Source organism: Lampetra fluviatilis, chromosome 3 (assembly GCF_964198595.1).
Source record: "Lampetra fluviatilis chromosome 3, kcLamFluv1.1, whole genome shotgun sequence".
NCBI classification, from domain to species: Eukaryota; Metazoa; Chordata; class Hyperoartia; order Petromyzontiformes; family Petromyzontidae; genus Lampetra; species Lampetra fluviatilis.
In genome coordinates this window covers 35,367,136-35,389,297 of record NC_136277.1, presented here as the reverse complement: position 1 = coordinate 35,389,297, position 22,162 = coordinate 35,367,136, and the positions used below count along the sequence as shown (strand labels likewise).

The 22,162-nt window shown below is 51.9% G+C and overlaps 1 protein-coding gene across 2 annotated transcripts; it reads left to right on the top strand.

The window, feature by feature from the left end:
- Positions 1 to 1,962: 1,962 nt before the first annotated feature.
- Positions 1,963 to 13,557, top strand: LOC144931087 (tetratricopeptide repeat protein 1-like). Of its 2 annotated transcripts, none has more exons than XM_078855023.1 (9): positions 1,963 to 2,020; positions 4,540 to 4,925; positions 5,874 to 5,969; positions 6,712 to 6,772; positions 7,636 to 7,748; positions 10,666 to 10,702; positions 10,888 to 11,036; positions 12,048 to 12,102; positions 12,735 to 13,557. In XM_078855023.1, the coding sequence occupies exons 2-9, from the start codon at positions 4,560 to 4,562 to the stop codon at positions 12,860 to 12,862; spliced, it is 1,005 nt and encodes a 334-aa protein (XP_078711149.1). In that variant the 5' UTR covers positions 1,963 to 2,020; positions 4,540 to 4,559; the 3' UTR covers positions 12,863 to 13,557. The 2 variants fall into 2 exon arrangements, with proteins under 2 accessions (XP_078711149.1, XP_078711150.1); XM_078855024.1 differs by having other exon boundaries at positions 1,979 to 2,044.
- Positions 13,558 to 22,162: the final 8,605 nt, after the last annotated feature.

Here is a 22,162-nt window from a genome sequence, read left to right as displayed (position 1 = left end):
TAATGCACATACAACCACCTCAACCCTATAGTCCTGACCCTATAGTCCGAACCCCGAACTCCGAATCCAGGGGTCGGCAACCTCCGGCTCCGGAGCCGCATTTGGCTCTTTAAGGACGTGACGTTCTTCACACGCATTGCGGCTCTTGAAATAGTGTTTTTTTACACTATATAAACAACCAAACAGCTTTTGTTTTACCGCAAAGACGGGGCTCAATGGGCGTGGCACAGGCAAGAGAAGAGCTGCACTGGTGTGGTACAGGAGGATGTGTAGTGGATTTGCTGATGACCCGGTACCAGTAGTGTCGAGATCAGCCTCTGTGGAGAAAGACATTTTTGAAGGACGCTACTGGGCATTGCCAGGCTAGGCGCACCTTGAGGCTACAGGGCCATTCGGAGGTATTTGTCTTCCAACAGCAGCGGCGGGCGAATGAGCGATGCTGACAAGGAGCGGCGCAGTGGGGAGCAGAGGTGGTGCATCTGCCAGTCATCCAAGTCAGAATCAGAATCTTTATTTAGACTTGAGGAATCCGATGAGCTATGAAGCTCTTTTTCACAGATGTCCAGTATGGGCGGGTCAGCAAGTTACATCAACGAACAATACAAAACCCGACAGGAGTGCACAATCGAGAAAAAGGTCATCAAGTTGGTCAACTCGTGACCTGCCAGCGAGCCTTCGAGCCTTCACGAGGCACCAAAGTGAGCGAGCCAGAGTCGCCGGGTCGCGAAGTGAGGGCAGCGCGCGGCACGGCGGGCTCACGGCTTGGGGGCCGCCGCGGTGGCTATGAGATGTTAACGACCTCGCCTGGTACACAGGAGGTCGTGGGTTCGATCCTGACACTGACGCCCGTATATTTGGAGTTTGCGTGTTTCACTCCCCGTGGTTGCGTGGATTTTTCTGTGGGTTCGCCGGTTTTTCCCTCCACATTTAGAAACATGCATTTCGAGTATTTGGCTGCTATTAATTTCCATATGCTAAGCCACTTCGTTGAACTATAATTTGTGGCTAGGTCGCTTCTGAAAAAGAGCTGTTTTGTATATCACAGTGGGCCTTACCTGGTAGAATGAAACAAAACAGTTTAGACACAGAGAGACGCACACGGTAAAGTGGGTGGGTGGGTGAGTCAGTGAGTTGGAATGTCGGCGACGTTTCGGGCAATGGGCTTTCTTCCGAGCACACAAGATGCTCTGCGTCATGAGGAAGGTGAGCTGCAAACATTGTATCGATAGTCCAATTTGAATGTGCAATTTTATTGAGGGACTGTGTATTGTCTTGCTGTGGCGTGGGGCTTTTGCTGTTGTTTTGCTGCCTTGCCAACGTTTGAATATATTGTTTTACATCAGAATGCATTGATATACCTTCGCAATTTGTACTTGATTTATTTTATTGACTTGCTTACCTTTCATATCCGTTGCACTCCTGTTGGGTTTGTATTGTTGTTGTAACTTTCTCACCTGACATTTGTGAAAAAAGAGCTTCATAGCTTATCGGATTCCTCCAATATCAACACATTCCTGCTGCGGAGGGAGCTGGTAGGAACGTTGTTTGGTTGCTCGGTCAATGGCCCGGGTCAACGGCGGCGTGGTGTATTCCGCAAATATGCCCGACTGTGAGGGCGGGCACAAGCCGGCGTGAGTAGGTTAAACGTTGAGTTTTATAAGGGCACCACGGGGTGACTAGCCCCTTCCTTCCCCACCCAGCCCCACCCTCTCCACCCAGCCCCTCCCCACCCTCCCCACCCAGCCCCTCCCCACCCTCCCCACCCAGCCCCTCCCTGCACGACGGACGGACACACTAATCCCCTGTGGGCTGGTGTAACCAGGAGGTTCCTACCAGTAGTCTGACTCTGAAGGGCTACTCTAGAAATAAAGCGGTAAAACCTCCGCTTTGACAACGCGTTAAGAGGCAAACTGACGCCGCATTACAATTACAAGGAGATTTCCGATCACGTGTCCCTTGTCCCGCTCCCTCATTGGTTCCGCGGGGCAGAAGTCGGGGCGCAGCGCGGCGCAGACGCGCGGTACGTGAGGTGGTGGTGGAGGCGGTGAGGCTCGACGTAGTGGTGGTGTTGTGTGTGTGTGGTGGTGTTGTGTGTGTGTGTGGTGGTGTGTGTGTGTGGTGGTGTTGTGTGCGTGGTGGTGTTGTGTGTGTGGTGGTGGTGTTGTGTGTGTGGTGGTGGTGTTGTATGTGTGGTGGTGGTGTTGTGTGTGTGGTGGTGGTGTTGTGTGTGTGTGTGGTGGTGTTGTGTGTGTGTGGTGGTGTTGTGTGTGTGGTGGTGTTGTGTGTGTGGTGGTGGTGTTGTGTGTGTGGTTGTGGTGTTGTGTGTGTGTGGTGGTGTTGTGTGTGTGGTGGTGGTGTTGTGTGTGTGGTGGTGGTGTTGTGTGTGTGTGGTGGTGTTGTGTGTGTGTGGTGGTGTTGTGTGTGTGGTGGTGGTATTGTGTGTGTGGTGGTGTTGTGTGTGTGTGGTGTTGTGTGTGTGTGGTGGTGTTGTGTGTGTGTGGTGGTGTTGTGTGTGTGGTGGTGGTGTTGTTGTGTGTGTGGTGGTGGTGTTGTGTGTGTGGTGGTGGTGTTGTGTGTGTGGTGGTGGTGGTGTTGTGTGTGGTGGTGGTGTTGTGTGTGGTGGTGGTGTTGTGTGTGTGGGTGGTGTTGTGTGTGTGTGGTGGTGTTGTGTGTGTGGTGTTGTGTGTGGTGGTGGTGTTGTGTGTGTGGTGGTGTTGTGTGTGTGTGTGGTGGTGTTGTGTGTGTGTGGTGGTGTTGTGTGTGGTGTTGTGTGTGTGTGTGGTGGTGGTGTTGTGTGTGTGTGGTGGTGTTGTGTGTGTGGTGGTGTTGTGTGTGTGGTGGTGGTGTTGTGTGTGTGGTGGTGTTGTGTGTGTGGTGGTGTGTGTGTGTGGTGGTGTTGTGTGTGTGTGGTGGTGTTGTGTGTGTGTGGTGGTGTTGTGTGTGTGGTGTTGTGTGTGTGGTGTTGTGTGTGTGGTGTTGTGTGTGTGGTGGTGTTGTGTGTGGTGGTGGTGTTGTGTGTGTGGTGGTGTTGTGTGTGTGGTGGTGTTGTGTGTGTGGTGTTGTGTGTGTGGTGTTGTGTGTGTGTGTGTGGTGGTGTTGTGTGTGTGTGGTGGTGTTGTGTGTGTGTGGTGGTGTTGTGTGTGTGTGTGGTGGTGTTTTGTGTGTGGTGGTGTTGTGTGTGTGTGGTGTTGTGTGTGTGGTGGTGTTGTGTGTGGTGGTGGTGTTGTGTGTGTGGTGGTGGTGGTGGTGTTGTGTGTGTGGTGGTGTTGTGTGTGTGGTGTTGTGTGTGGTGTTGTGTGTGTTGTGTGGTGGTGGTGTTGTGTGTGTGGTGCTGTGTGTGTGGAGGTGGTATTGTGTGTGTGGTGGTGGTGTTGTGTGTGTGGTGGTGGTGTTGTGTGTGTGGTGGTGGTGTTGTGTGTGTGGTGGTGTTGTGTGTGTGTTGTGTGGTGGTGTTGTTGTGTGTGTGTGTACGTGCTGTTGTGTGTGTGTGTGGTGGTGGTGTTGTGTGTGTATGAATGAATGAGGGGCGGTAGTGTAGCGGTTAGCGCGTTTTGCTCCGAACTCGGAAACCCGAGTTCGATTCCCGTTGACGGCCAATACCAGTGGCGATGATCTGAACCGGTCCTGGGCCTCCCTTAGGTCGACTCGGCCTCAATTGAGTACCGTCTGTGGTGTGTAAAAAGCATCGCCACTTGTCGGCTGTGGTGTTGGTCACGTGCCCCCTCGTGTACCATGACGCCCTTCATAGACACTCGCCAACAGCATTTCCCCCAAATCTATGATATTGTATTTGTAGTTTAACTTATTTCGTACCGTACGTAGCCAACCTTGGCAATCAAAGGTGTGTTCGTTAGTGGCGACTAGCGGTTGTTGTACGTGTTTGTAAATGTACATGTGTGTGTGTAAATGTACATGTTTGTGTATGTAAATGTGTGTATGCATGTAAATGTACATGTGTGTGTATGTATGTAAATGTACATGTGTGTATGTATGTAAATGTACATGTGTGTGTATGTATGTAAATGTGTGTGTATGGAGACAGTTTGCCCTTCATTAACGTAGGGCAGAGGGGCAACGCGCACAACAATGAGCAGAGCGCCGGACAGATGAAAGGTGGAAAGTTGTGCACAGTTGGTGCATCTGCCAGTCAACCAATGGCACCTCCTGGGTCTATCCCGTGCCAGCGAGCCTCGGGCACTTCACGTGGCCCTCAAAGTGCACCGGCACAGTCCAGTCGATGTGACACTGCCACCTGGTGACTGATGGTAGCTGTTGTTGCTCTGCCTTTTCAGGTCGTGTGGCGAGAGGCATTTGCATTGTTGATGGTGATGAGGCATGGCGATTGCAGTGGCAAAGAGTGCTGATGGAAAGTGATCAATACTGACTGGCGATGTTTTCAGTTTTGTGATGTCAAATTCCCATCGACTTACGTCACGTATTATCACCTCGTAGCCATGTTTGCGTACAGGGCCACTGCCTGCTACCTTGTCTCCAGTGCAATCCCTAATGCTACGCACGGTGTGTCTGCACCCAATGTAGTCTCGGTGTTGCCTTGACCAATGGAAGAGTACGAGTCGGACATTCAAGAGGAGGCATTTTACGACTGCTCTGCCTCATTAATGGAGGAAGAAAACGACTCGCGGGACGGCGCAGGACGTGACAAGGCCTTGACTGAGGAGGCTGCGGTGGGGATACCCGGTGGTAACGAGGTTGATGAGGTGGCAGCAGAGGAGGTGGGGGAGGGACCGGTGTTGCTGGACAGCTGCTTGGATGATGATTCAAACCATGGTGACATAGTGGGAGCGACGGGGAGCGGAGGGAGTTTGGAAAAAGAGCTTTGTTCAGACATGTTTTACAAGCGTGGGGATGAAGACGTGATCAAGGATGTGGAAAACAGTCAAGAGAGAATGAAAGAAAAATCAGAAGTGAGTTTGGATAAGGTGGTTGCTGTACATACAAGCTAAATGCAGAGTTTTAGAAAAAAAAGTAAAAATGTTAAAGATGAGTGAATCCATACTCCGTTGCAACTACAAAGTAACCACCATGCTGCTGCAGGTCACAACACCTCTTTATTATTCCTCCCCCTCACTGCACCATTTTCAAATTCCCTCCCATCGTTTATTTCCTCGACTTTGCTCAATTCAAGAAACGTGTTAAACCAGGCTGGTGAATGATTAAACAAGTGCAATGTTAACCTAATTGGTGAGAGGCTGGGTAGTGCTGATGCTGATGTGCCTGGATCATTTGTTGCTAGGCGCACTGCTGTATCAGCTCCACCAGCCATTGTCCCAAGACCTGCTCCGTGTTTGCGAACTTGATGAGTCAGTGGCGCTATGGCACTGCTGCCCCCAATGTGTAAGAGGGACTTAGGGCAGCTGCGCTGTCAGGTGAACTAACAGAAGTTCTATACAGATCCTTTCCTGCTTCTCTGGCTGATATAGGCCCTTTATATAGCAGGAGCTGAGCCAATAACCCAGCACCCCCTGGGCAATGAATGCCCTCTTGAGCAATATTGTGAGCATCGTTCCAATTTCACCATCCCTCAGCCCATTTGGTTGCCCCAGTTTCCAATCGATCATTCTCATGGCTTTACACAAGCCAACTTGTTTTTATTTTCTAAGTATAGAATCAGCTCGACAGGCACCATGTAACAGGTGCCTCACACCCTCTTAAAGCAACATGTTTTTTTGTTTAATTAATTTTGATAACTATATTTGCAAGTAATAAAGTATATCTTGCCAACACAAATGTGTCCTCTGAACCAGAGGTAAACGTTGACATGCCTGTGATTTTTAAGAATCTTCTTTCAACAACACTGGCCTTAAAATAAGTGAACATACTATACGTGTTGTGTGTTGCTGTGTGGAATGGAGGTGGTGGAGCCAGATGAAAGTGGAGATCTGGGAGAAGAATCTGATGCAGAATCTATTTTGGAGGAAGAGATGCGATTGAGCGATGAGGAAAAAGAGGTGAGACTAACACGGGGTGACGAGGGTTCTGGGTTGTGTACACCGGAACACAGTTGTGTAACTGGTCTTGTGTTAATATTGTATTCAGTAACACAGTTGTGTAACTGGTCTTGTGTTAATATTGTATTCAGTAACACAGTTGTGTAACTGGTCTTGTGTTAATATTGTATTCAGGGACACAGTTGTGTAACTGGTCTTAATAATGTATTCAGGAACACAGTTGTGTAACTGGTCTTGTGTTAATATTGTATTCAGGAACACAGTTGTGTAACTGGTCTTGTGTTAATATTGTATTCAGTAACACAGTTGTGTAACTGGTCTTGTGTTAATATTGTATTCAGTAACACAGTTGTGTAACTGGTCTTGTGTTAATATTGTATTCAGGGACACAGTTGTGTAACTGGTCTTAATAATGTATTCAGGAACACAGTTGTGTAACTGGTCTTGTGTTAATATTGTATTCAGGAACACAGTTGTGTAACTGGTCTTGTGTTAATATTGTATTCAGTAACACAGTTGTGTAACTGGTCTTGTGTTAATATTGTATTCAGTAACACAGTTGTGTAACTGGTCTTGTGTTAATATTGTATTCAGGGACACAGTTGTGTAACTGGTCTTAATAATGTATTCAGGAACACAGTTGTGTAACTGGTCTTGTGTTAATATTGTATTCAGGAACACAGTTGTGTAACTGGTCTTGTGTTAATATTGTTTTCACTAACAGTAGTGTAACGGTCCACAGCGTCGCCGTGATGAGGCCATGATGCTCAAGGAAAGTGGCAACCAGCTATTCAAACAAGCAGGTAGGAGTGGTCACAGATGGAGCAAGACACCTCAATCGGTTTCCATTCGCCATCGTCAGTCATGATCAGTCAACTGTTGGACAAAGGCTTCCTTCAGTCGTCGTCACCTCTCACCATCTTGCAATTCAACATTCTATCGAGCACCTGTAGATGAACTGAATTAATTGATCCATCTCATCAGGGAACGTCTTCTCCGAAGTGTTTTTATTCTTGGCCGCCACTCCCATCATCATTCTTGACCATCGTCATTGTCCCTTCTAGCTATGACACATCCTACCCAAGCCCACTTTACTATTCTGTCCTGTTTGGATGCTACTTACCTATGTGTTAATGTCATCATGTTGTGCTCTCTATGTCTCTCAGTGTAAAACCAATTTTTTTTTTGTAAGACCAAAGATGCAAAATTAAAAATGTCTAGTGTAAACAACTGCAGGTGTTCAGCCTCTGAGCCACCTGGCTACCAACCACATTAAGTCAACGATTTTTACAACCGGCTCATAAAACGAGGCCATGTGTTTTCAGGTTTACAGTAATACCTCGATATACGAAGTAGATGCGGTCCTGGAGCTGTTTTTGTATATTCAAACTTCGTATATTGAATAACTTATAACGGTACTGAGGATGCGTTCCCAGCCTTTGTAACTTAACATGTCATACTATAAACACTTCATAACTTATTTCATTACTTACCATTCGTATTGTAAACAAAGACAATTTATATTAACATTTATATATTTTTGTACTGCATTAAAATTGTAAACTGACAGGAAGGAAACTGTTTACTGTAAAACAGGAGATTGCAGTCTTCGGTGCAGTCGTAGGGTTGCAATGCACTCACTCTAGATGTGTGTGTGTGTGACTAGAGTACCAACAGGCTGCAGATACGTACACACGTGCGCTCAAAGTTTGCCTGCGTGCCTATTCCAGCCACCGCGCCGTGCTCTACTCTAACCGCGCCGCCGCTCACCAAAAAATGGTTTGATACAACATGCAACGCGTTTGCGTACACACCGTACACACATAGTTACTGCCAGAGGAAACTGTATCTGAACAAATTTTGGTTGGGAACCGACTCTGCCCACCATTCCTCCGGAGAAGATGAGTACGGACATCCCTCAATATATGGAATGGATACTTTCTTGAAAAGTTGACCGTAAAGCCAAATTCCATATATCGAGCCCTATTTACCCATTGACTTCCATTATAGAACTGAAGATGCGTTCTTACGGAAATAAATTCGGCCCAAAGACGTAATAAAATCACACTTAAGAATGCAGAAAACCTTTTTGAAGCATGTACATAATGCAAAATAGATCTTTTTTTAATCAATATTAATAGTTCAAAATGAAGTGAAATAAAAACACCGTACCAAACTTACGCTCACGATAATTGCTTTCCAGTCTCTTTTTAATTTCTGCTGTAACTTGCACTTCATGGCCTCTGTAGACATCTTGACTTTACTGAATAACATTAAAAAGGGTGAAATCCTGCACAGTATAGTACCAGGCTCTTGTTGGTTCAACAAGAGCCTGGCACGGGGAGCGTGGGGAGTGAGCGCAGTGGGAAAGGCACGGGGAGCGTGGGGAGTGAGCGCAGTGGGAACGGCACGGGGAGCGTGGGGAGTGAGTGCAGTGGGAACGGCACGGGGAGCGTGGGGAGTGAGCGCAGTGGGAACGGCACGGGGAGAGTGGGGAGTGAGCGCAGTGGGAAAGGCACGGGGAGCGTGGGGAGTGAGCGCAGTAGGAACGGCACGGGGAGCGTGGGGAGTGAGCGCAGTGGGAACGGCATGGGGAGCGTGGGGAGTGAGCGCAGTAGGAACGGCACGGGGAGTGTGGGAGTGAGCGCAGTGGGAACGGCACGGGGAGCGTGGGGAGTGAGCGCAATAGGAACGGCACGGGGAGCGTGGGGAGTGAGCGCAGTAGGAACGGCACGGGGAGCGTGGGGAGTGAGCGCAGTAGGAACGGCACGGGGAGCGTGGGGAGTGAGCGCAGTGGGAACGGCACGGGGAGCGTGGGGAGTGAGCGCAGTAGGAACGGCACGGGGAGCGTGGGGAGTGAGCGCAGTAGGAACGGCACGGGGAGCGTGGGGAGTGAGCGCAGTAGGAACGGCACGGGGAGTGTGGGGAGTCGGCGCAGTGGGAACAGCACGGGGAGCGTGGGGAGTGAGCGCAGTAGGAACGGCACGGGGAGCGTGGGGAGTGAGCGCAGTGGGGACAGCACGGGGAGCGTGGGGAGTGAGCGCAGTAGGAACGGCACGGGGAGCGTGGGGAGTCGGCGCAGTGGGAACGGCACGGGGAGCGTGGGGAGTGAGCGCAGTAGGAACGGCACGGGGAGCGTGGGGAGTCGGCGCAGTGGGAACGGCACGGGGAGCGTGGGGAGTGAGCGCAGTGGGAACGGCACGGGGAGCGTGGGGAGTCGGCGCAGTGGGAACGGCACGGGGAGAGTGGGGAGTGAGCGCAGTGGGAACGGCACGGGGAGAGTGGGGAGTGAGCGCAGTAGGAACGGCACGGGGAGCGTGGGGAGTGAGCGCAGTGGGAACGGCACGGGGAGTGTGGGAGTGAGCGCAGTGGGAACGGCACGGGGAGCGTGGGGAGTGAGCGCAATAGGAACGGCACGGGGAGCGTGGGGAGTGAGCGCAGTAGGAACGGCACGGGGAGCGTGGGGAGTGAGCGCAGTAGGAACGGCACGGGGAGCGTGGGGAGTGAGCGCAGTAGGAACGGCACGGGGAGTGTGGGGAGTCGGCGCAGTGGGAACAGCACGGGGAGCGTGGGGAGTGAGCGCAGTAGGAACGGCACGGGGAGCGTGGGGAATGAGCGCAGTGGGGACAGCACGGGGAGCGTGGGGAGTGAGCGCAGTAGGAACGGCACGGGGAGCGTGGGGAGTCGGCGCAGTGGGAACGGCACGGGGAGCGTGGGGAGTGAGCGCAGTAGGAACGGCACGGGGAGCGTGGGGAGTCGGCGCAGTGGGAACGGCACGGGGAGCGTGGGGAGTGAGCGCAGTGGGAACGGCACGGGGAGCGTGGGGAGTCGGCGCAGTGGGAACGGCACGGGGAGAGTGGGGAGTGAGCGCAGTGGGAACGGCACGGGGAGAGTGGGGAGTGAGCGCAGTAGGAACGGCACGGGGAGCGTGGGGAGTGAGCGCAGTAGGAACGGCGTGGGGAGTGAGCGCAGTAGGAACGGCACGGGGAGCGTGGGGAGTGAGCGCAGTAGGAACGGCACGGGGAGCGTGGGGAGTGAGCGCAGTGGGAACGGCACGGGGAGCGTGGGGAGTGAGCGCAGTGGGAACGGCACGGGGAGCGTGGGGAGTGAGCGCAGTAGGAACGGCACGGGGAGCGTGGGGAGTGAGCGCAGTGGGAACGGCACGGGGAGCGTGGGGAGTGAGCGCAGTGGGAACGGCACGGGGAGCGTGGGGAGTGAGCGCAGTGGGAACGGCACGGGGAACGTGGGGAGTGAGCGCAGTGGGAACGGCACGGGGAGCGTGGGGAGTGAGCGCAGTGGGAACGGCACGGGGAGTGTGGGAGTGAGCGCAGTGGGAACGGCACGGGGAGTGTGGGGAGTGAGCGCAGTGGGAACAAATAATGATTTAGAGATTCAGAATTCTGTAAATGCGAATTTAACGTAATGTATCTCAAATGTGTTCTCTAATTTACGAGTGCAATTGCATGTTTTGAGTTGCCGTAAAACAAGGGATAAACCTACCACTTTGCGGGGATATCTAAGAGTGGTTGGCGTACGGATATACTTTGCCACCCATAGGAATGTGGAACTTATACCACTGGCTCAGGGCTATAAACAGGAGATAAGCACCAATGCCTCTGCTCATTTGAGCAGGAAATCACTTGACATTTTTTTACAGTAGCCTGAAGCAGATATGTACTTGCGCATATGTTCACAGGGCAACACGGACAAAGCCATTCAAGACTGTACCAAAGGTTTGTGAATGAAAATTTGTTAATTTCCATGATCGTGGCATTTCAACTGGAAACGATGTCTCGCCTCTCATATTTCATCGCAGCATGTAATGCATACCTATTGCTATAAAAGATGAATGAATTATATCACTTGTGTCTCCGGGGTTGCATGTGACACTATTTGTGTTCCCCGGCATTATGCATAGCGGTGGGGCTCGACCCCGGCTATGCACGAGCACGGGGTCGTCGAGCGGAGCTGTACGAGGCGAGCGACAAATTGGACGAGGCATTGGAGGATTACCGAGCGCTCCTTGTGCTGGAACCTACCCACGGCGCTGCGAGGGAAGCCTGCGTGGTATGTGCACACACTTGGGGTGTTAATCATTTAGCGTTTAGACGTTTCAGTATGAGCAAAGTCTGAAATAATTTTGATTTTGCTCAATGTTTAAAATATTTGTCAGAAGTGTGCTGTGTCCAGCGCCACCTACAGCACGTGACTTACAGCAAGGCATCACGAGCACCGTGGGTGGCCCTGTTTCGAAACTTTCGCTTTGTGTCTCCATGTTTGTCTCTCTTTTAAGTAAGTAAATGCTTAATAGTCTTGTATGTATGTTGAACTTTATTTGCACCATACGTAGCCAACCATGATAATCATCTAATGCAAAATTCGCAAGCACAAATACAATAAGGGGTCGCTCGTCCGCGTGGAGTAGCTCCTTGGCAGCAGCTTTGTGATTAGCGAGGGTTGGTGGATCACACTAATGTTGTGAAACTCCCTTCCCATAAACGTCGGGGTGCCATATCCTGGCTCGCCAGAAGGTGTTAGAGCAAATGTGACCTTCACCTGTTCCATCGCTATGGGATAGTGTTGCCCCTTGATACTTCTGGGTTTTCTTGGGGTGCTATGAGTTTCCTCCCTTATTGACGGAGTTCCAATTTAAGGACAGATCTTGGGCAGTTGTTGGCACTTGTTCTGGCTGCCACCCCCCTTGTCTATGGAAAAAAAAATTAACACCGCTCCAGAGCAAAAAGCAGGCAGGGAGGGTGTACGAGTCAAGCCGCCAACAAGGCTTGTAATGGCACAACAATCCATAGAAAATCATTCAAAATGAAAGCAAAATGTTTCTCTTGCTTTATTTCAGCTTTTTATGTCTCCTGCTTTAAAGGTTAATATATTGAATGGAAATTAGCATCTAGTACATATGTAGAGGTGTAATTGTGTATGGGCGCGGATGGCTAACAAACACAGGGGGCGTGGTTAGGGCCATACACAGAGGAGGTGCTAATACATACATACATGCACGTGAAATTCATCACCAACATACAGTATCTGTGTGTGGTTGCAATTACATGAATGTGTGTGCAGCGCTTACCAGAGCAAATCCATGTGAGGAATGAGAAGATGAAGGAGGAAATGCTGGGTGAGAACGCACACACAGCGCGCGCAGTGCTCGTCACATGAGGTGTGCTTGCTGTCATGAACATGCCCTGGTGTTTACGTCACTCACCAATTCACTCGTGGTCTGGCGCCCCGGTATCGCACTTCTATCCATACTACTGTGGTTACTGTTCCTGTGAATTGTAATTGTTGATTCCTCTGCCCACGTTGAGGACTCGGTCAACCAGTCACTGCCTATTTTGTCTCAACCACCACACTTTGTTCAACTACTATCCTGCAGGTCACAACAACACACGAACTCATTCACTCACTTGCCACACTGCAGGTCACAACACTTATCTCCGCTTCTTCCCTCACACTCTTCCACTTTAGGATTCCCTCCCATAGTCTCTTTTCCCAAAGTTCTTATAATAACCTTGCTCAATTGAAGAAACGTTCACTATTATCCATTACAACTCCACACCATCTCTGGCCTTTGTGCTATGTAGACGGGCCATTACCCAAATTGTTGCCAATACTATATTATTCCATTTAATATGGTGTTTATTGACAAATATGAGTTTTTATTGCAACTTGGATAGTGCTTTTTGTTGCTGGCTGCTTGACATTTGGGGCTGTACTCAACAACTGTTTTGGTTTGCCTCGTCTTCGCAGGCAAACTTAAGGACCTGGGAAATCTGCTTCTGCGGCCATTTGGTCTCTCCACTCAGAATTTTCAATTTCAGCAAGACCCAGACACCGGCTCCTATTCTGTGAACTTTAATCAGAACAAAAATAGCTAGAAGATTTAGCAGTAACAGCCAGCCATGTTGACGTTCGGCATGGTACACATGCATTTACAAGCAAAATACCATTGAAGACAAGTTGTCTTGATCGGTAATAGTGAGTTTAATGCTATTGGCATTTCTGAATTATTAAGCAGCTCCTCTAATTGTTGCTTTTCCACAACCACTGCAACAAGGCTCTGGAATCCAGTACCTCTTGTTCGAGAATCAGCAGCAGCACACGGCACTGGCATCATGTCCCAAATATTAAAGTGGTCACAATTCATAACGCTCTGTGGGGGATGAGTCCCTCTGCTCCTCCAACTGCCCCCTACCCATCCCCTACATGGCCAGCTCGGAGAGGCTTAGGAAGCAATCTAAATCAATATTTGCGTGGATCGTTTTACCCAGGATTAGTTCAAGCAAGCCTGGCTCTCCTGATGAGACCGTAAATATCGGACCAGGTGCAGAGTTTTGCTTGTATTGAACCAATGGGATGTGTGAAACGTACTTGTATTTTTATGTGGAGGGACAGATATTGGATAGAGGTGATTGTCTGCTTATTTATTGTTACATTCTCCACAACAATGCGAATTACTTCGTGTTAACCCAGGGTTAAGTTCAACTATTTGAAGCTAAAGATATTATTTTGTAATTTTATTTGTTTTAAACATGGCCCTGTGTGAAATAAACAAGATCTGCCATTGACCAAGTATTTGAGTTTCACGTTCATTATTGATACTTGATTATTTTTCATATGTGTCAGCTATGTATGTGTCGAACACCATGTACACCCTTGAAAACGGAATTGTTCCATATAGGGATTTTGCAGGTGAAACATTTAAAAAAGCAATTCACTAATGGTTCTGAGATCAGCCCGACTAAATGTGTGCTTCCTTAATCAAAGGTAGTTCCTGGGACCATTTTACAAGTGTGCTTAATGTTGGGTTTACGGGGCTGCCAATGGAAGCACGGCTCTGAGTAGCAGGTTCACAGACTAAGCAGCACCCTCTATGGTTGTGGAAACGTGGCACATGACCCTGGTTTATAAGTTTGGGTTCCTGTGATGGGCCCAGACAATTTTTCTTATATATGAATGTAATTTTTGTCTGTGTGTGTGTTCGCACACTTGCGAAGGATTTGGCTCTCAAAAGGGGTTTACATAAAAAATAATATATCCAGGTACCACGCCGTAAGCCCCGTGGTGAGCAAGCGCTATTCCGTTTTATCATCCCTCAACTTAAAAGTACTTAAATTAGCGATTTAGTGAGATTTATTTATTTATTACGCGCGCTCGACCATACCAACTCAAACGCCTTCGATGGGGGGGACGGACCCTACCAAGTCACGCGTTCAGTGGAGGTGAGGGGGACATTTTCTTTCACGTTAAAAATGCAATAAAATACACAAAACGCTCAGATAAATTATTCACAGTGTGATGTCCCCCCCAGCCCAATGCGTGCAGTTACTACTGTAGTAACGCTCACGACTCGTTCACACCGGAGTTGGAGGCACACTTGTTTATTTAACACCAACGTTGTGACATACACATTGAGGGGGTATCGGCCCCCTCACCCGTCTATCTGAGGACACACCTCTCTAGCTAACCCTAGCCTGCCTCTGAGTCCTCCACTAATGGGCTAGGGGAGGCTATCTTGGCCCGACACTGGTCAGTCGGGCCCGGTACCCAGAGTCCAGACCAGCACTGGCTCTGGCTCTGGTACCACGCCACTGGCTCGAGCCTGCGCGGTCCTGATAAGGACGGCGTACCAGGGGGAGTCCAGGGCTCTATCTCAGACGTCTTCCGCCTCCTCTTCTTTAGCTAAACATCACTCCCGAGCCCTTCGATACAATCCCCTTTTATACCCAACCCCTCCCTGAGGGGTGGGGCCCCGGGGGATCATAACGACCGAATCGACCCCCCAGGGTGTCTGGCGCGGACGTCGCAGAGGGCACCTGCTTGTGCACACATGTAGCCCCGCCTACTGTGTTTGTTTACCATAGGCTGCCATGCATAACGGGCTCTCTGTAACAGCCCTACATCACTCCCCCCCACATAGCATGCAGCCGTCCCGGCTGCCAACATACAAAATTTGACAATAAAGGTGCCTTCACCCCCTGACGTGTGCCTCACTATTTTTGAACCATAACAGGAACCAGAACAAGACACAACAACAAGATGAGAAACAACCCGTCGCACCCCCCCGAATAAATACGAATTCCGTAAAAAAACAGCTTATATACAACCAGCAGGGAACCCACCCCGCACACACAACAAACGGTGAACCCAACATATGTACATCCGAGGAGCGGGAAACACACCATCCACACAACAGCCAATAAACACAACAGCTATGTACACATTTTCCGGCCTCACAACAGTTTGCGCATTTTAGCGCGCGTCCTTGCAGCGGGCCCCTCACACGGGGTAACCCCGCGTGGCGGACCATCAGGTGGCGACTGTCCGTCTTGAGGTGAGCATTCCTCTGACTCCGCGTGACCCTCGGTATCCGCAGGAGGGGTGATCGGGCGTGAGCCCGTCACTCCTGATGCTCCTGAAGGTGGCACAGCCGGCAAGGCATTTGGTGAGAGCGACAGAGACGGACCCAGCAAGTCGGCCGACCCCCCACATGTTTGGCCACGCGCGTGTGAAGTGGGGTTGTGTACCGCAGCGAAGGGTTTTAATCTGGAGGGGTGCACGAACCATCGCCGCTTCCCCCACTTGATGCGCACGCACTGCGGACGTAACACCTCCACCACTTCCACAGGGCCCCGCCACGGCCGCACAAGTTTAGAGGAGGTTGCCAGTGGCACCTGGGGGCAGTGCAACCATGCCTTGTCCCCCGGCTTCCACTGCAGCATGTGCGCTCGACTCAATCTGAGGCGCTCATTTGCCTTCTGACGGAGGTCAGAGTTTTGCATTGCAGCATCCCGTGCCTCGGTCAATTTGTCCAGATTAAATTTAACGTGGTCAGCCAGATTAGTTTTTCCCTGCGGCACGGGGATCCGCAACTGGGCACGAACAGGCGGGTCTGGTTCTCGGCCGTACATGAGGTAAAAGGGAGAAAACCCCGTAGCCGCATGGGGTGCCATCCGGTACGCCGCCAAGACCCCCTGAATTTGTAGGTCCCAATCCGTTTGCGAGTCCGAAACTTGTTGTGATAACATGGACGAGATGGTGCGATGCAAACGTTCGACCATCCCGTCAGTTTGTGGGTGATATGGGGAGGTCCGAATTTTCTTTGTGCCCAGGAGATCGCAGACTTGTCTGAGTAGTTTACCGGAAAAATTTCTGCCCTGGTCGGTCAGCAGCCTCTCCGGAGCACCTTTGTCCAGGACATAACCCTGAACAAAGGCCTCCACGATGGCTGCTGCCGACTGGTTGGCCAAAGGCCAGGCCATAGGCCAGCGTGTAAAATACTCGACACCCGTCAACAAATATCTATTCCCTCTGGGGGTGGCGGGGAATGGTCCCAAAATGTCCAGAGCGACCAGCTCGTTTATCCTGGACACTTTGATCGATTGCAAGGGCGGGTTAGACTCCCGTGCCGGCGGTTTGCGTTGTGCACATTGAGGGCACGATCCCAACAAATCCCCCACATCCCTCGTCATGCCAGGCCAGTAAAAATCAAGTTGCAGCAAGGCGAGAGTCTTTTGGGTCCCCAGGTGTAGGAGGCGCTCATGAGCGGCCCATACCACCCTACCCCGCAACCCAGTAGGGACAACCAGCCGATGTCGACGTGACTTCCCGTCCCAATGCATTAGCAGACCTTGGCACATTTCCCATGCGTCGGAACCACCTCTTTTTCCCCCCGCCGCACCGCCAACGCGACGTCGCCACCCGAGGAGGGAGACATCCTCCATCTGGAGGCGCCCCCATTCAATGACGGGCAACCCCAACAGGGAATCTTTGCCCTGTTGTTCGATCGAATTAGGAACCATTGCATCGTCGTCGTTGGCGGCCGCCAAGACAGGTACCGATGTGTCCCCTGGAGGCCTGCAACGTCCAGACCCCAGGAGGCATGCACACTCGGAGGTGGTTGGCAAGCGTGACAGAGCGTCCGCGTTGGTGTGGCGAACGCCCTTACGGTATGTGGTTTGGAAATCGTAATCCTGGAGGACCTCCAACCATCGGGACAATTGTCCCGATGGCTGTTGAACCCTCAGGGCGTACTGCAGTGCCGCATGATCTGTGCGGACGGTGAAATGCCGACCGTACAGATATGGGCGATACTGTTGGACGAAATGGACAATTGCCAACAGTTCCCTACGGGTGACACAATACCGTTGCTCCGCTGGAGACAACACCCGACTGCCGTACGCAACCACATGTTCCACGCCGTCAACCACCTGGGAGAGCACGCCCCCAATACCCGTGTTGCTCGCATCGGTGTCGAGCAAGAACGGTTTTGAAAAATCAGGGTAAATCAGGGGAGGAGCGTTTACCAAAGCATCCCGAAGGGAGCAAAAAGCAGCCTCCTCCTCCTGACCCCAGCAAAACCGAACCCCTTTAGATGTTAAAGCATGTAGGGGTTTGGCGATAGTCGCAAAATTAGCGACGAAGCGTCTATAATACGACGCAAACCCAATAAAACTCCTAACCTCTCCCACTGAGGTGGGAGTCGGCCAGGAGCTTACACACTGCGTTTTGGCGGGATCGGTAGAAATACCTGAGCGCCCCACGATGTGCCCCAAATAACGCACCGACTCGCGTAACAAATGGCATTTTTGGGGCTTAAATTTCAAATTAGCAGCCCGCATCTTTAGGAAAACCGCCCGCAACCTCTGGAGATGTTCCTCAAAAGTTTTGCCAAAGACAATGACGTCATCCAAATAAATCAGGCACGACTCCCATTGCAATCCAGCCAAAACCAATTCCATCAACCGCTGGAAAGTTGCCGGCGCTGAGTGTAAGCCCATCGGCAACCGGTTGAATTGAAACAGGCCGTGCGGAGTACGGAAAGCAGTTTTAGGCTTTGAATCATCGTCCAGAGGAAGCTGCCAGAATCCCGAAAGTAAGTCCAATGTGGAGAAGAATCGCGCTCCCGCCAAGGCGTCAAGCGATTCGTCCATCCGTGGGAGCGGGTATGCGTCGGCAACCGTAATTTTATTAAGGCGCCGAAAGTCAACGCAAAACCGCAACGAACCGTCCTGCTTCTTAACCAGGACGATCGGCGCTCCCCAAGGGCTGTTGGAGGGAGAAATTATGTCGGCGGCTAGCATGTCATCAACAGCCGATTTGACATGGTCCTTTTCGGCGGGACTCAACCGAAAAGGATTTTGGCGTATTGGCGCGCTGTCACCCGTATCAATATGGTGACGCAGCAGATGAGTGCAGCCCAAATCGTATTTATCCCGACTGAAAACGTCGGAAAATTCCCTCAGTAGTGTCTTAAGACGTTGGCGCTCTAAATTTGACAGGTCCGTCGATCCCGCGCAAAGCGCCTCGAGCCACCCTTCATCGCTGTCTGAATGTGGTCGCGGTGCAGGGGCAGCGCCGACATGACTCGCGACGGGTTCCTCACAGGGCACCGGCGTTGCGTGAGCAAGCACGGTCCCCTGTGGGACCACCACCGTCTGCGAGCCCACATTGAGGACCGCGATGAAGGGTTCTCCATCCCCTCTCACTATGGTCTGGGCCGGGAGTAAATTAGGTCCACTGACCCCGGCCCTAGACGGTCCCAGCAAAACCCCTTGAGCCCCAATGCCCTTAGCGAAGGGCCGCCGAAGTCTCAAAGGAATTAACATTTGCGCCCCCGGAGGAACGCGCACCGTTCTATCTACGAACGCCGGCACCGTCGCGAACGCCGTCCGGCTCGTAGCGGGGGATGGCAAAAACGCCATGCGTCGGCCCGATGGGAGCTCAATGCATCCCTGGTCGATTAATATCCTAATCGGCATTTTGGCCAGGAAATCCGTCCCCAGCAGGCACGGAACCGCCAGCGAGGAGGAAACAAAAATCGGCCCAGATAATTTAATATCCCCGACACAAATTTGGGCTCGAATTTGTCCGATGATGCCAAGTGAACCCCCGTTAGCAGCAAAGAATGGCACGTTAACAGGTATCAAAGGACGGCTTTGGGCAGGGAGAATGTTATAAATCAACTCCGAAATAATGGTCGCCGATGCTCCTGTATCGACCAGGATGCGCACCTCGACCCCATCGATGTGACCCACAACGGCCGACGACCCTGACGACGCGGCTACAACCCGATGGGCCAACACGGACCACTGGCTGGGTTCAATCTGAGTACCCAGAGCGGTGCGTGTTGGTGCCATGGTACGCGATATTGGCCCCCCCTTCGCTGCGGTGTTTAAGTGTGCGACGGGCGTGTGCGTGGGCCAAACGTGAGGGGTGCCGCGACTCGCCGGATTATGATGGTGGAGCTTGTGACGAGGGCCGGCGTCCCGTTGAGGTGTCGTCCTGCGCTGCCCAGGAGAGCGGCACCCCGAGGCGACGTGGCCCCGGATGCCGCAGTTGTAACAGCGTGGAAGCGCTGGTGACGACGATGGATGTTGTAGACGGCTTGAACCGGCCCGGTCCTCCCGTACTCCCGCTCCATGCTGCCGTTGATGGTCGATGGCGCAAACCTCTTCCGCCGGGAGGGTGGCTGCAGCGACGGCACGCCCGCTCGCCACCTTGCTGGCCTTCCGTCGTTGAGAGGACAGGTTTGCGTGGAGAAGACGGGCCGCTTGGAGGGAGCACATCTCTGCATCGTCCTGTGCGACAATGACGATGTCTAAGTCGTCCGCCAGCAAAAGTATCTTCTCTGTCACCATGGCGTCGACACCCTCGTCATCCATTCGTGGAAAGGCCTCCTTCGCCAGTGCCAGGAGGCTTGTGCGGTACGCCAGGGGCGACTCCTTCGTCCCCCGCTGGCGATCGTAAAAGAGTTGGCGACAGTCCGATGGTGGACCATATACCGCCGACAGCACCTGCATCGCCTTCCGCAGCGTGGAGCGCCTCTCCTTCGAAGCCGATGTTAGAGTGGCGAGGGCGTCGCTGTCGAGAAGTGCTGGCAGCGCGCGGAGAGCCTCGGCGTCTGTCCACTGTGCCATCTCCTGGTGAGCGAGGAAGCGCCGCTGGAAGCCGCCCCAGTCGCCATCCTCGCCCACAAATTCCTTGAGTGGAGGTAGCCGCTGATGTAAGGCAGCGGCTGCAGAGGAAGAACGCACTCCCTCGTCCGCCTCACTCAAGTCAGCGTCGGCACGAACCAGCGATGGCATCGCCGGTCGCACCCGTGGTGACGTTCCGCCCGTTGGTGGTGACGCGGCAGGTACTGTACTCCCGCCGTTGGACGCGATGCTTAGAGCGGCCACGCCCTCAACAGCAGCTGCGGCGATGGCGGGAGTTTCAAAATGTTGCTCCGTGGAAATGGCGGGAAGGCGCTGTGATCGTCGGCTGCCGTTGCCCCGTGGCGGTCCCGCAGCCCCCAGCTGCGTGATGGTGTCGAGCATGGCGGCTGCGGCGTACAGCAGCTCGGTCAGCTTCGCGTGCGCCTCCCTCAGCCCCTCCATCGACGGCTCCCCTTCCTCCAGCTGCTGTGGCGTGGATGCGCCCAGCCCCGGCTGGTCGATGGCATCTTCAGCCGTCTCGGGCCCTCCGACTGCAGTGGTGTCTTCTGCCTCTGGTACCCCGACTCGAGTCGTCCGGCGTGTATCCATGTTCGTACTTTGTTTCACTTCTGACGCCAGATGTAGTAACGCTCACGACTCGTTCACACCGGAGTTGGAGGCACACTTGTTTATTTAACACCAACGTTGTGACATACACATTGAGGGGGTATCGGCCCCCTCACCCGTCTATCTGAGGACACACCTCTCTAGCTAACCCTAGCCTGCCTCTGAGTCCTCCACTAATGGGCTAGGGGAGGCTATCTTGGCCCGACACTGGTCAGTCGGGCCCGGTACCCAGAGTCCAGACCAGCACTGGCTCTGGCTCTGGTACCACGCCACTGGCTCGAGCCTGCGCGGTCCTGATAAGGACGGCGTACCAGGGGGAGTCCAGGGCTCTATCTCAGACGTCTTCCGCCTCCTCTTCTTTAGCTAAACATCACTCCCGAGCCCTTCGATACAATCCCCTTTTATACCCAACCCCTCCCTGAGGGGTGGGGCCCCGGGGGATCATAACGACCGAATCGACCCCCCAGGGTGTCTGGCGCGGACGTCGCAGAGGGCACCTGCTTGTGCACACATGTAGCCCCGCCTACTGTGTTTGTTTACCATAGGCTGCCATGCATAACGGGCTCTCTGTAACAGCCCTACACTACTATACACTTTAGGCCATAGATATTACTGCACAGCGGGCTGGCCAATCTAGGCGAGTCCGGAGGCTCTGTACGGGACTAGGCCTCACCACGGCGATGTACTATTTTCTTGTATCTTTCGCTAAATTCGCTTTGATAGAAACCAATTCAAATAATTACCTTCCAAATATTACATTTATGTTTTGTGCAGACAACTAATATTTCTATTTCTTGTTTCTTTCGCTAAACTCACGTACATAGAAACCTATTATTTTAATAATCACCTTGGAAATATAAAAATATTTTTTTTGTGTGTTGACAACGACTATTTATAAATTTACTTGGTAATTGTTACTATAGGGGTTGTTCGGGGGCGCTTTTGGCGCCCCGCGCAACCATTTACGGCCTTCGGCGAGGAAAGTCACGAAAATAATTGCACATGAACGACACATTCGCGCAAGCACCCAATGCCCCGTTTAGAAGTTTTAAAATGAAACATCTTTGAATTGAACAGGATGTTTTAAAAAGATGGGCCCGATTTAAAATCACTATCTCTGCAACCACGAACCGCCCATGAATGAAACTCTTACCACTTGAAAGGGCGGGGCATAGAGGGGGCGGGGCATAGAGTTTAAAATGATGACTGCTCGATGCCTCTCCCAGCGCACAAACAGCCCCTAGCCTCAGTCATTCGCAAGACACACAACGTTGGATAGGTCGCATGGGACCCCAAGACTTGGCGCTACACTCTTTGGCCCCCAAGATCCCCAGACATCACACCCTGCGACTTTTTCTTATGGGAATACGTCAAAGACCGTGTTTTTGTGCCACCATTTGCGACTAATCTGGATGACCTCAAAAACAAAATCACGGCAGCGGTGACTTCAGTGGAAGAAGACACTTTGAGAGGCGTTTGGGGCGAAATCAACTATTGTCTCGATGTTGTCCGTACAGCAGGTGGAGGGCACATAGAGCATTTATAAAAACTTGATGACTCATTAAACTGTTTGTAGCTTTTTGTGTAATTGTAACATGTTGCAATCGTGAAATATACTGCTTTGAAATTGTGTCC

Coding starts and splice junctions, on each gene's coding strand:
- LOC144931087 (XM_078855023.1), top strand. CDS start 4,560: ATGGAAGAGTACGAGTCGGACATTCAAGAGGAGGCATTTTACGACTGC. Junction 10,703..10,887: donor CATTCAAGACTGTACCAAAG/GTTTGTGAATGA, acceptor CATTATGCATAG/CGGTGGGGCTCGACCCCGGC. Junction 11,037..12,047: donor CTGCGAGGGAAGCCTGCGTG/GTATGTGCACAC, acceptor ATGTGTGTGCAG/CGCTTACCAGAGCAAATCCA.